At 42.6% G+C, this 12,581-nt stretch overlaps 1 protein-coding gene across 3 annotated transcripts in view; it reads right to left on the bottom strand.

The window, feature by feature from the left end:
* The window catches only part of KCNN2 (potassium calcium-activated channel subfamily N member 2), a 138,509-nt gene extending 127,562 nt beyond the window's left edge, over positions 1–10,947 (bottom strand). The window contains exons 1-3 of one of the 3 annotated variants that reach the window (XM_015590366.1): positions 10,029–10,182; positions 9,685–9,980; positions 9,046–9,141 (exon numbers count right to left, since the gene is read on the bottom strand). In XM_015590366.1, coding sequence (XP_015445852.1) covers positions 9,046–9,141; positions 9,685–9,980; positions 10,029–10,155 — 519 coding nt within the window. In that variant the 5' untranslated portion in view covers positions 10,156–10,182. Of the gene's footprint in view, positions 1–9,045; positions 9,142–9,684 lie in introns of all 3 variants that reach the window. The other 2 variants (XM_006913288.1, XM_006913289.1) reach the window with 2 other exon arrangements.
* Positions 10,948–12,581: the final 1,634 nt, after the last annotated feature.

The following is a 12,581-nucleotide window of genomic DNA, read 5'->3' as shown; positions in this document are numbered from 1 at the left end:
GCAGGAAAGTTCATAGAAAACAATGTCAGAAATTATAGTTATTGCAGCTTGCCATAATAAAAATGGCAATAAACATTGGGGACAAAATTATTTTCCAAAACTGCTTTCACATTGTTTCTATATAAACTTTAACTAATAAACAGGGATACTGTTTTACAAACCTGTTAGTCAATATTTGAAAACCAAGATTGTTCAGAAATAGGAAAGTAGAGAAGATTACAAAGCAGCAAATCCTCAGATTTACAAAGTACTCAAAATACTAACTAGTAAATTGAACCTAGACACTTCAGAAAATAACCACATTAGTTATTTAATGAAGTGATTTGTAAGTACTTTAAAAATGAAAGGAGTACTATAAACCTTGGAAAGGAGAATTTGACAAACTACCAATTTGTCTTAAACCATATCCATTAACTGAGTAATTTCTCACTTGGCGATTTATCCTTAGGAAATGATAAGAGATGCTCACAAAAGTTCATCTGTGAGAGTTTTAATTATGAAAGTGATTTTAAATAGGTTCTTTCTAATTTTTCTAAAAGGTCCAAATATAAGGGAAAGGATTAAATTGATTACATCTACCGGATGCAAAAAAAAAAAAAAGTGGGGCTATTAAGAATGTTTAATGGCATGGGGAAATTAATAGAAAGTTACCTGAAGAGAATACCAAATTTCTTCACACAGATATATAACAAATACCATGACATCTACTTCATATAAATACATAACGTAAACAATAATTATCTCTGGGTGGTGAGATTAATATATCCTTTTTCATGTTTTCTATGCTTTATAAATTTTCTAATCTGAAGTTATTAAATTTATAATATGGAGAGAAAAACAGATATTAAAAAAAAAGACATTTGGTCATGAAGCCCACATTGTAATGCTTAAAATGATAAGCAAGTCCGTCTTGTTTCCTTCTTGGATATCATTAATAGATATTGACATTGCTGTTCACGAGAATATGTGGGTTTCAGCAAAGGACCTGATAGTCTCCATGACATTTTTGCAAGAAATGTGGGCTGGCTGATAGGGTTCACAGAGTTGTTATTACTTGAGAGGCTATATCAAGTATCATGGATGAGCAGACAGCAACAACAAAAAAAGTCCTACTGCCAAGTTCTGATTGTGGCCTACTCACAGCTTCAGCATGGGTTCCCAAGGTCCACTTTTCAAACTCGTGGCTAGCACAAAGCTAGAAGAAGAGTTAATATGTGAATGGCAGGTGTGCACACCAGCTAAGAGCCACTAATATTGACCATATTTCTGGAACAGAATTTAGCACTAATTTGAAACCTTGGGCTAATTCCGTAGCCAGTTAATACATAGCATTTTCCAAAACTAAAGTTTGTCAAATAAACATCAGAATTGGGGTTCAAACAATTCTTGCAGGAAGAAACACTGGTCTGAAATGAAGATGCTATCTAACAGGGTTAATAAATGTAAAGCCATACATTCAGTTCAATTACACTTCTACAAGTGTTACTTGGCAACAGTTCTTGTGAAGCCATAACCGTTATGGACTAGTAACAGTCGGTACCATGGACATTTTTGATGGAGAGGGGTAACAACACCACTGGCATAATTCATCTGAAAGTACTGGGTACATTTCTGACCTTCTTATTTACAGAGGGAATTCAACAAAACAGAGTAAGTCCAGAAGTATGTGGTCAGGGACCTTTTAAGTCTGATCAAGAATGTTTAAATGTTTGCTTTGTGGTTCTGTAAAAGGGGAAATCATTTTTTCTATTACACTGGAAATTACAGTCTCTCTTCTGTATCTACCACTTGACTGGACCTGCTCATCAAGGTCAGCAATGACCTTCAACTTGCCAAATCCAAAAGGTACTTCTCTACCCCATATTAACAGACTCTGCAGCTTTCTATAGACAGCCCTGCGCCTTCCTTACAACTCCCATCTCTACCTCAGAGACAATTCATTCTTATCTTTTTTTCTAGTTCTTTCTTTACTCAACCTCTAGATGTCAGAGGTTGACCGACTGTCAACCTTCTTCTCATCTTTCTATTCTTTCTCAGTGATTCTACCTATGTAGGTTTAAATAGTCTCTATGTCAATTACTCTCAAATTTAAATTTCCACTGCAGACCTTCTTCTAAACCCTAGATTCTCTTATAGAATCAGAAGCATTTCAAGTATATTATGAAAAAATTTTCTGATTCCGCGTCCTACCTTTCAATTTAAGTCATCTCCTCCCAGCACCATATACTCAGTTGCTCCAATCAGAACCCTGGGAATCAGCTGTGCATAGTCCCTTGCCCTCATCTGTCATATCCAATCTGCTAGGAATTCCATTCTACCCCCAACATGAGTCTCAAATCAGACCACTTCCCATCATCTACACTGCTGCTAACTAAGCCAAGTGAGCATCTTCTTTCACTACGACATGACCTCACTGAGAGCCTTCTAATGGTCTCCAGACCAATCTCCTCAGAGCATCAACAACAAAAGATCTGCTGAAACAGTGAGCTGGATCATGACTTCCCCGCTGCACTTTGAAAACAAATCCAAAGATCCTTACTAGGCCCTAAAACCCTTCACTATCAGAACCCTGCATCCTTTCCCACTCCATCCAGTACCATTCTCCTTGCTTGGGCCACACTGATTTGCTCTCACGTGTTTAGCTACAGTAAATTTCTTTCAGTCACTGGGCTTTGCACAGGATGTTTCCACAGATTCTGCAAAGCTGGCTATTTCTCTTCCTTTATGTGTAAGTTTAAAAGTCCCTTCTTTAGAGAGTGCTCCTCTTATGCCTCTGTCTGCTGTGCACGAATTCCACTCCCAATTACTTTCCATCTCAGCCCTTTATATCTCCCTTATAGCACTTACCACGACTTCCAAGGATATTTTTTCTTTACTTAATTTTTGTCTCTCCCCTTAACCCCATCTGCTTGGAATGTTACTTCCAAGAAGAAAGGGATCTTACTGCTTTATTTCCCACTGTATTTGCAGAGTTCAAAATTTTTTTAAAATGTTGACTATAGAAGGAATAAAACCAAACTTCAACTTAATAGTAAAAAACAAAACAAAAAAACTTCCTAAAAATAAAAGCTGTCTGGCAATAGAACAGCCAGCCTTGTACAATCGAACTGATAATCATGGGAAGAGGATTCGAGCAGAAAGTGGGGGACCACTTTTATCAAAGTTGACATAAAGAGAGCTGCCATGTTGCATGGGAGACTGGGCTGGATAAAAATTTAGGTCCCCTCCGCACAGTTTCTAGTTTTATAAATAGAATTCTGAGTGAGTTTTGGGTTAAAATTGTACTTCTCAAGTAGCAAACATTGTATTATTTCCTCGTGAGCAAAAATTCTCCCTAATTTGGCCCCACAAACCACATTATACCCTGACCGAAGTAATTCCCCAGAGTGAAATCAGTGCCGACTCCTTCTGTGTGCCCTGCCAGATGTGGTTTGGGACGATGACAGCCCACAGTGCCTTTCCTTCCAAGCTGTACAAAATGTGGCCCACAAACAAGTTGGTAGATCAAGCAAACCCACTTGTGGTAAACCTAAAGTTCCACTCTTCATTCATTTGTGATGCTGGTCTGTAAATACACCAGGACGGTTTTATTTAGCGCCACACCCATTAATAATGCAACGACTTTACACAGGCAGGCGGAGAAAATTAGTCCTGAGTGATTTCGTTACGATAGTGTATACACAAAGTCAAAGGGACTGAGAGTCTCATTACAACTAATGTGGAAGTTGTTGGCAATACAGATATCAGTGGTGGAGCTGCCCACCATACAACAAAGCAATTCAGGCAAGTTTTCCACCTCAGTATCTTCTGGAGTCTTACAGTCAACCAGCAGTTCTCACCTACTTCATAGATACGGCAGAGACCTAAAGGAATCTAAGATGATTCCTTCTACTTTTTTTAGCTTCCTTTATCTTCACTAGCTCCCCAAAAGTTTTTAAAATAAAAAAGTTGGCAAATATTTGCTTATGATGACATATTTACAATTGTTCAATTTTTCAGATTAGACAACGCAGCACTAGATATTACAAAATGTTGCAAATAAGCCTATGGACTTCGTCCTTAAATAATTTTCCTTCAGAAAAACTTTCAGGAAGGTAGTAAACATTTTAGACTTTAAAATGTCAAAGATATTTAAAATTCCTTTTTATAATATCCAGTGTTAATGCTGTGAAGGACTAATGTGTGGGAAGCAGGGAACATCAACTCTGAAGATTTCTGAAGGGCGGGTGGACAATACCTTTCCATTAAAAATGCAAACTCTCCTTGATTCAGCAATCTGACTGCTAGATTTTTACCATATGCATATATTCCAACTAGTAGATTAAAATAAGTATATAGTAGTCCTCATTTTTAGTATTGCCTATAATAGAAACACCTAGAAAACTCAAAGTGCCTATCAGTACACAGTACATCCATAAAATGGGATAAAATGCTGCTGCTAAAAAAGAATGAGACAGGTCTCCACGTGCTGATGATAAAAAACCTCCAAGATATATTAAGGAATGAAAGGAAGGTATGTGTGCATCTAAACACACCTAAGTATTCATTTTTGAAAAATTCTAGAAGGCTATATGAGAAACTTAAAAGTGGTTTTCTCTGAGAAGCAGGACTGAGAGTATATAGACAGTGACTATAGCATTTATTTTAAAATCTCTTGTATTAAGTTACTTTTACTATGTATATTTATTCTTATTAACATGAATAATAATGATATGCAGTATTTTCCACATGGCCTGGAAGCATCTACTTGTTTCTGTAGAAGTGGGAAAGTGAGAGTCCTTTTCCAGCCTCCACAAGGCAAGCGATAGCACCTACTCAGTGGGTGCTTTGCTTGGCCATCCGTTCCCAACCAGGCCAGGTTCCTTTAGAGGTTGCTAAGGCCCCCGCCCTCATTTGCTCTGTCCTCCTTTGTGTGGCCCAGATGCACAAGCAAAGAGAAATTTTAATTTCTGTTCCTCCAGTTTTAGATCTATGTTGTCTACCTCTGAAAAGCTATCTTGAAAGAGAATACGTAGAGTTATTCCACTGCAAAAGACGCCAAACAAAAATCAGTGTTTCTCCTAATGCTATTTATTATATAATTACATTACTACAAAAATACAATCAAATAAACAAAAATGTTTCAACTTTAAAGTATAGTACCTGCCATTCTTCCAAATACCACAAGAACTAGGAAGATCAGGGTCCAAGGAACCTTCTTTCCCAAAATAAAATCTTGTGTTTGCCTAGATTGAAATACTTAAACAACTCTTTTAACTAAAATTGCTTCCGCAAGAGAAATTAAAATACACTCAAGTTAACAAGATGCAGTGAAATCGACAAATTTTTTTAGGTCAAAGATCTTAAAGAGTGTATGGACTTTGTTTTGTATTATTCCATCGGAGAAATACTTCTCACCCCACAGAGGGAGTAGGCAAAAAGAAAAGTCACCAGAAATCATGCCTGTTTTTTTCCTATTATTAGACCTGACACTTGAGGTGGGAGACTACTTATTTAGTATCGACTAACTTTTCTAAATTTCATAAAAGCGATCCCTTTTATAGTATGTTTCTTTGGTCAGAAGGTTGTGATACATAGACATTTACTAAGTTTTTAAAATTTATTTATACATCTTTTTTTTTTTTTTTTTGGCTTTACTGATGCTTACATAAAATAAGGTGAAATGTCTATTTGAAAAAGTCTAATATCTACTTAGTTGAAAACTTGCTCCCACTAAATCTGATTTTACATAAGCATCCTAACAACAAAAAAAAATAGTGATTTCATTTTTGGTTGGAGGGGTGTAAAAGTAATTAGTAAACGAACAAGCTATAGCCTTGTGCATTGAGCTGTCTGTGGTACTGAAAAATGACACCAAAGCTGAAATGTACTGAGTTCTGTTCTTACAAAGCCTCTCCATCACATTATTTCAATTCAAACATTTCCGTCCATGACTCACCTGAACCATCTTATTTTGCTGGAGTGTGTATAAACATTTTACAAAGGTCACAGTGACTTGCTTTCCAAGGTTCTCCATGAAATGTCAGGGCCTCCCCATGCACGTTAATCAGTTCTGATACATGTAGAGCCAAAACACTGACTATAACACTCACTTTTCCTGAATGCAGTGAGAAATCATACCATGTACCAGAAACCCACACAAGCTAACTGTCACTATCTAATCATCATACTAAAATGATAAAATGAAAAAGAGAAACTCTTATTTTAGACTACATGCTATATCCAAAGACATGCTCTGAATGGCAGCATAACCCCTTCATTTAGTTCCTTGGCTCAAAGCTAATCAATATGTTTGGAATTCTTAATAGTAAACTAAGGTTGCCTATTTGCTTAAAACTTATGAAAAAAATTATATCTATAGCGGTGACATCAATAAGTAAGAGCACAGTTCATCATTTCCCACATGGATACACAAGCCTGGGCATTTGGTTTCATTGAGCTTCAGAGTGAAATATTTTGGTGGCAGCACTGACTCTATTCTCTAAATAAATTAGAACATTCCTACTTTTTTTCTGGTTCTTGATACACACACACACACACACACACACACACACACGTGTGTGTGTGTATATATGCATATATGTATGTGTATATGTGTATGTGTGTGTGTATAAGAATTTAGAGCTTCAGCTTAAAGCATTTGTTTATTATCTAAATAAAATACCAAGTGTTAAAGCTACATCTGAAACCAATAAATATTACCCAAGCATCTATATTGAAATTATATTAAATATGGTTGACTTAACAGAAACCATACATCACATAAAATAAACTCAATTAAAAAAAATCTAACATTCTATGATGTTTATATTACTCAAACAGCAGAGAAGTTCACTGTCCTTATTTGCCTTAGAGGGACGATCTATGTCCTCATTTTTCTTACCCATGCTATACATACTCTAATCAATATATCTATGCATTAGTGTAATAGAAATTGCCCTCAAAATTAGACTATGAGTGAAATTATTTCAAGTGTGACAATCTGTAAAAATATGATTTCCTGTATTTTTATTAGTTTATATAAGTTTCAAAAGTTCTAATGTGGTATCAAATATTTTCACAACATGTAATTAACATTTGGCAGCTCCTCTTAGAGTTCTATCAGTTATTTCAAAAAATAGCCCAATAATTCTTTAAAAGGCAGTGCTTTTAGGAAGACACTTTGTTTTTGATGTTAATACCATCAAATATCCTTGCTAATGAATGCTTGTGTAGCTGTGTGCTTTTCAGAAGGAATAAGCAACAAAATGAAAGCTTATGTTTAATTAAAAGTCAAACGAAAAACAGCAAGTTCTCTTTCCAGGGTAAATTAAGTAAAACCACTCTGGTCGCCAAACAAAAATTAAGTTACTTGATTTTTAAAAATAGCTAAGAAGATTTTAGGTCACCTTTTAAGTTTAACTCTATTCATATACCAAACTTTTGGATTTAGAGAGAAACCACAAAGAAATGTCCACATTTCAGGGCCGCTGGCAAGTAAGAGTGCAACAGGAAGCATTCTGGAGCTAGAATAGGGCCTGGTCACGCTCTGCACTGTCTAGCTGCGTGTTCTGGTAAGATACTCACCTCTTTTGACTTCAGGTTTCTCATCTGTGAATTGAGTCAAAGGGCCTTTAAACCTATTTTGTTCCTTCCAGCTCTGAGTATCTATTCCTCAAGTCAAAAACGAGAAGATACACTCATAATGTTTAAGTTAGATTTTAGAATCGCTTTAAAATGTTTGAAAGAATCTCAAAAGCCCACAAACATTAGTACTAAATTAAAGATGGATGTATGTAAATTATTAGAGTTCAAATGTGTGTTTGCCTAGTTTTGCCAGAACAGTTTTATTACTTACCTCTACATATTCTCATTCTCTAACCTCATTTCTTTAGAATCACATCTTTCAAAATTTTTGCAAATTTGAAAGCAAGGAGAAGTAACTTCTCCCTTCTCCTTTGGGGTCATGTGCATTTCTATTTTTGTTTGTGTAAGAGTTAAAACCGATATCATCCATAGTTACTGTTTGCTAAATACTAACTTAAAATTAATTTAACTCATAATTAATCCTAATTCCTTAAATGGCAAGTTCTATACAGTATTTTAAATTCAAAGGCCACTTCTACAGGAAAGCAGATTAAATCTGAAGTTTTAATAGATCCACCAAATGTCTAACAACTGTTCCAATAGGTCGGAAAATGCATATTAGTGTAAATTCTATACTGGGAATTCCTAAATTCTCTTAATTCTTGAAAAGTCTATTTTAACTCATAAACCTTAATATTCCTTTGACTTAAGCTACAGAAAAGTAAACAACTCAAAAGATGACCCATGAATTTTGTACAGAGGATTCAGAAATTGTCAGTAACAGCCAAATCTAACAATAGAGCTCCTGGCTGCATTTAAAACATTTTCCTAACAAGACTGCTCACAAGGGCAGTAGCCTGTGCTCTTCAATGATATTAAAAAAAAAAAAAATGATGTAATGATTGTAGCTCAGAAACTACTAAACTACCATGTAGACAGAATTTGTATTCAAAACTTACGAGTTTTTTTTTTTTTTTCACCCATGATGGGGGATATAGAAAGGGTGAGAGCTTTTCTAATATCTTATTTATATATTAGCTAGGAATATCATGAGCCAATTTTCTTCTCCAAGCTACATAAGAGAAGATGATATAGATGGACACAATCTTCCATACTGAGGCATCACCTAGGAAGAGGTGGTATCAAACAAGAATACACGTTTACCCTATAGATAAAACTGTACTGAAGGAAAACAAATGCGTTTGGAGAAGTGGATCTACCTGAAAAAAGAGAGGAGAAAATCTGAAGGGTTTAATAAGTACATCCCAGAAACTCCTGCATGTTTACATGCTGCACTGTTTTGTTCTTAACTCTCTGAAAGAACGAGTCAGGGGCTAAAATGAGAATACAGCTTGTGTCTTCTATAACCTCAAACAAGGACACTGACATGAATGCTTGGTAAAAGCGTCAACTGCCTTGAGCTTCTCCAGGCTGGCAGCACGGCTTTGGGTCATTCATAAACAGCAGAACCTAAGTTACCTGTATTTCCCTGGCGTGATACACGATGATCAGACCGAGCAGGATGATCGTGGAGAGACTGATAAGGCATTTCAGAGCTAAGGAATACAGCGACGCCTGCAACACAGAGAGAAGTACTTTTAAGAAAGAAACACTTTTAACCACCTTCCAACACCCCCACCCCACCCCCCGTCTCGGAAGGGGTCAGTTAGTCCCCCAGCAAGTGGACTAGGGGAGGTGGAGGGGGCGGCTGTCTTGTCCTCAAAGGGAAGCGAAAGGAGAGGAGAGCTGGGAAAGCCAAGCAGCGGGATGGTGCATCCTAGACCCAAGCGCGGCTCCTAGCTCTGAAAACCCTAGAGGAAGTTATTTCCGAATTTAAGCGCTTCAGGTTGAAAGAGGCCTCCTAAATCCTGAGTACCAGAAGAGAAATAGAGCATGCTTTCCCCCCACCGACTCCAGAAACCACTTATTTATTGTGCCCAAGTGCGCGGGGCACTCACTGCCTCCAGAACTTTGCGCGCGGAAAGGCTTCCTTTCCATAATTGCCTCTCAGGCTAAGGGTGCGCGTCTGAGCCATGCTCGTTATCCCGGGAATTCCCGCCAGTGCCCAGCCCAGCCACTCTGAGGACCCGGAAGGATGAGCAGAGTTCGAGAGTGTACCTTGTCGTAGGCGCCCCACGACAGCTCGGTCTCGATGACCATGACCACGATGCCGAACATGCCGAAGATGAGCGCATAGTCGCTGAGCCGCTTGCGCTTCTCGAACAAGGCGCGCCGGTGGCCCAGTTTGTAGCCGATGTTCTGGTTCTTCTTTTTGCTGGACTTATTGCCACTGCTGCTGCCGTGCCCACTGCCGCTGCCGCCGCCTCCTCCAGTGCTGCCTCCGCCGCCGGCACCATAGAGCGCCAGGTTATTGGAGTTGTTGTGCTCCGGCTTAGACACCACGATCTCCGGGGCTGAGGAGGAAGCAGCAGCGGCTGCAGACGGGGAGGACGCGCCGCCACCTCCTCCGACGGACGGCGGGGGCTGTAAGGGCTGCGCCTCTGAGTCCATCTCGTGCAGGTTCCGGCGGGACGCGCTCAAGTTGCTCAGCGGCCGCATGACGCCCCCGTTGTACCTGCAGCTGCTCATGGCTATTTCAGTGAAGGGGTTGCTCTCGCGGCGCGCCTGGGGCTGGTGGTGCTGGTGGTGAGCCGGGTGCGGGTAGTGGTGGTGGTGCGAGAGCGGGGGCCCGGAGCCCAGGCTTCCGAGGCTGCCCGTGGGGCTGGCGGCGGGCTGCAGGCTGTGGCACTGGTGGTACTGGGAGGCGGACGCCGGCTGCTGCGCGTACTGCTGCCGGAGCGCACTGGCATGGCTGGACGGCGTCAGCTCACTCACATTGAGCTGACTGCCCCGGCGCGACGAGCAGCAGCAGCAGCACGACGAGCCCGAAAGCGGCGAGGACGTGCGGGTCCGGAAGGCGCCGCCCGGAGAGGAGGTGCGGAGCAGCAGGGACAGGTTATCCCCCGCCCCCGCCCCCGCCACGGGGGCACCGGAGGAGGCGCAGCTGTTGCACCGGAGGCATGGACTGCTGCCGCCGCTGCCGGGCTGCTGGTGAGCCAGGTGCGGGTGGTGGTAAGGGTGCGGGAGGGACGCGAAGGGCGGGCACGGCTTGTCCTGGCTCTGTTGCTGCTGCTGGCAATGCAGGTGTGAGGAGCGCGACGGCGGTGGCTGCTCTGAAAAGAAGCCGCGCTGGAACTGCAATGGGGTTTCCATGTCAGAGCTGTTAAAGCTGCAGGGAGACCAGGCGGTGGTGCACCCTGCGCAATGCGTTATGGTCGGGAGCGGGGACTCCTGCTGCTGGTGCGAGGAAGGGCCCATGCCGGCTCCAGTAGAATCTAGGCTGCGAGTCCGATTGGTTGGGCGCACCAAAACAATGGGCATGACATCACCTGCGGGGACCAAGACTGAGTTTGCGGCGCGCGGCTTAGGGGAACATGTGTGACAGAGAGAAAGATGGGGAGGAGGATCTGCAGGAGGAAAACCCTAGGGTGCGCAGGCCAGGTCAGGATGTGTGGGGGTCCATCTACTGATTGGACGCGCCCGTGACCACTAATAGAGATGGGGAGCCCCCCCAGGCAGAATAGCCAGACTGCACTGAGAGGAGAAAAGAAAGGAATGTCCTCTCTCCCATGCCGCGGCCCCCCTAAGTAGTACCGGACGCGCAGTCTAGATCACCTGCGCCGGGTACTGCAGCACGTTGGGCCACCCCAGCAATGGGTCAGGAGTGGGGACAGTGCGGAACCCGGGCCACTCCTCCGCCCGCGTGCACGCCTCGTAGAGGGCTGCGGAACAGCAGCCTCCTCGCCCCACGCCCACCTCTCCCTAAACGTCCTGCGGAGAGTGGGCTGCCGGCTGCCAGTCAAATAACTGCGGGGGGATCCGCTTTGGAGAGAAAAAAGTTTGGAGACTGGCTACACCGAGTGCAGCACCAGGGCCTGAGCCCAAGTTTGGCCGCTGCAAGATCAAAGCGGGCCGCACTCCGCTATCTTCCGCTGCCGCTGGGCTCGGGCCCCGGGAGTCGGGATTGGCTGCGCGGAGCTCTCTCCCAAGTGCGCCGCGGCACGGATAGGGTTAACTGCCTCCGCACCCAGGCCGCGCGGGAGGATGGGGGCGGGGCCGGAGAGGGGGATCCCCGCCGTCCGCGGGGGGAGCCCGCGCGGGCTTCCCGGGTCCCCCTGGCGGGGGCGGAGGGCTTTCCCTGCTACCGCCTGCTCACATTTGCGCCTTCTGCGGAACATGAGGGGCTAGCGCCCCCGGCCGCCGGGTCTCCGGCTTCCGCAGGTCCTCTGGCCGCCCCAAGTGGGTAGGTAGGTAGGCTTCGGCTGTGGAAAGGCAGCTCGCTCGAGGGTCAGGGGCCTGCTCAGCGACCGCGGGCCGCCAGCTCCTCTTCTGCTCCTCTTCCTCCTCCCCACCTGCAGCACAAATACAAAGCAAAGGCGGGTCACAGATGCGCAAACACGGAGCATCTTCTCTGCCAAGCTCTGACTGCGGCGGCTGGTGGGAGAGGGGCCTGGCGCGGGCTCATTCACACCCGTAGTCATAACCTTGCTGGGAAATTACCTATAATACTAACTCAGGCTGAATAATACCTGCCCAAGGACAGTGCGGGATTTTTGCTAGAGTTAAGTATAATATGTTACTCTCTAATACACCAATAAAAATTACATATTTCTGTTTCACAAATTTCCTGTAACGTGTTCTTTTAAGCGATGTACCAACACAAAGCGGTAGTGCACCCATTCGAGGGTTGTTACAGCTCCATCTTAAGTCTTTATCGTTTGTATTTGTAAATTGAAATTCCTGTCTCTTGAAAAGAAAATGAAAGAAATCGGCCATTTGACTACTTGTTTCCATTTTAAATTGTGATTTTAAAGCACGATATTTATGACAGAGATTGTTACAATGAATTAGACCAAGAAATGAGAGTGAAAGCGGATCACCCTCATTAGGTAATTGAAATTCTCAGCTGGATCCAATTTCCTGATATTCTACTCGGCAGCTGCCCTAAAGTTGCT

Source organism: Pteropus alecto, unplaced genomic scaffold (assembly GCF_000325575.1).
Source record: "Pteropus alecto unplaced genomic scaffold, ASM32557v1 scaffold20, whole genome shotgun sequence".
Classification (NCBI taxonomy): Eukaryota; Metazoa; Chordata; class Mammalia; order Chiroptera; family Pteropodidae; genus Pteropus; species Pteropus alecto.
The sequence above is the reverse complement of the archived record's forward strand: the minus strand, read 5'-3'. Positions and strand labels throughout refer to the sequence as shown.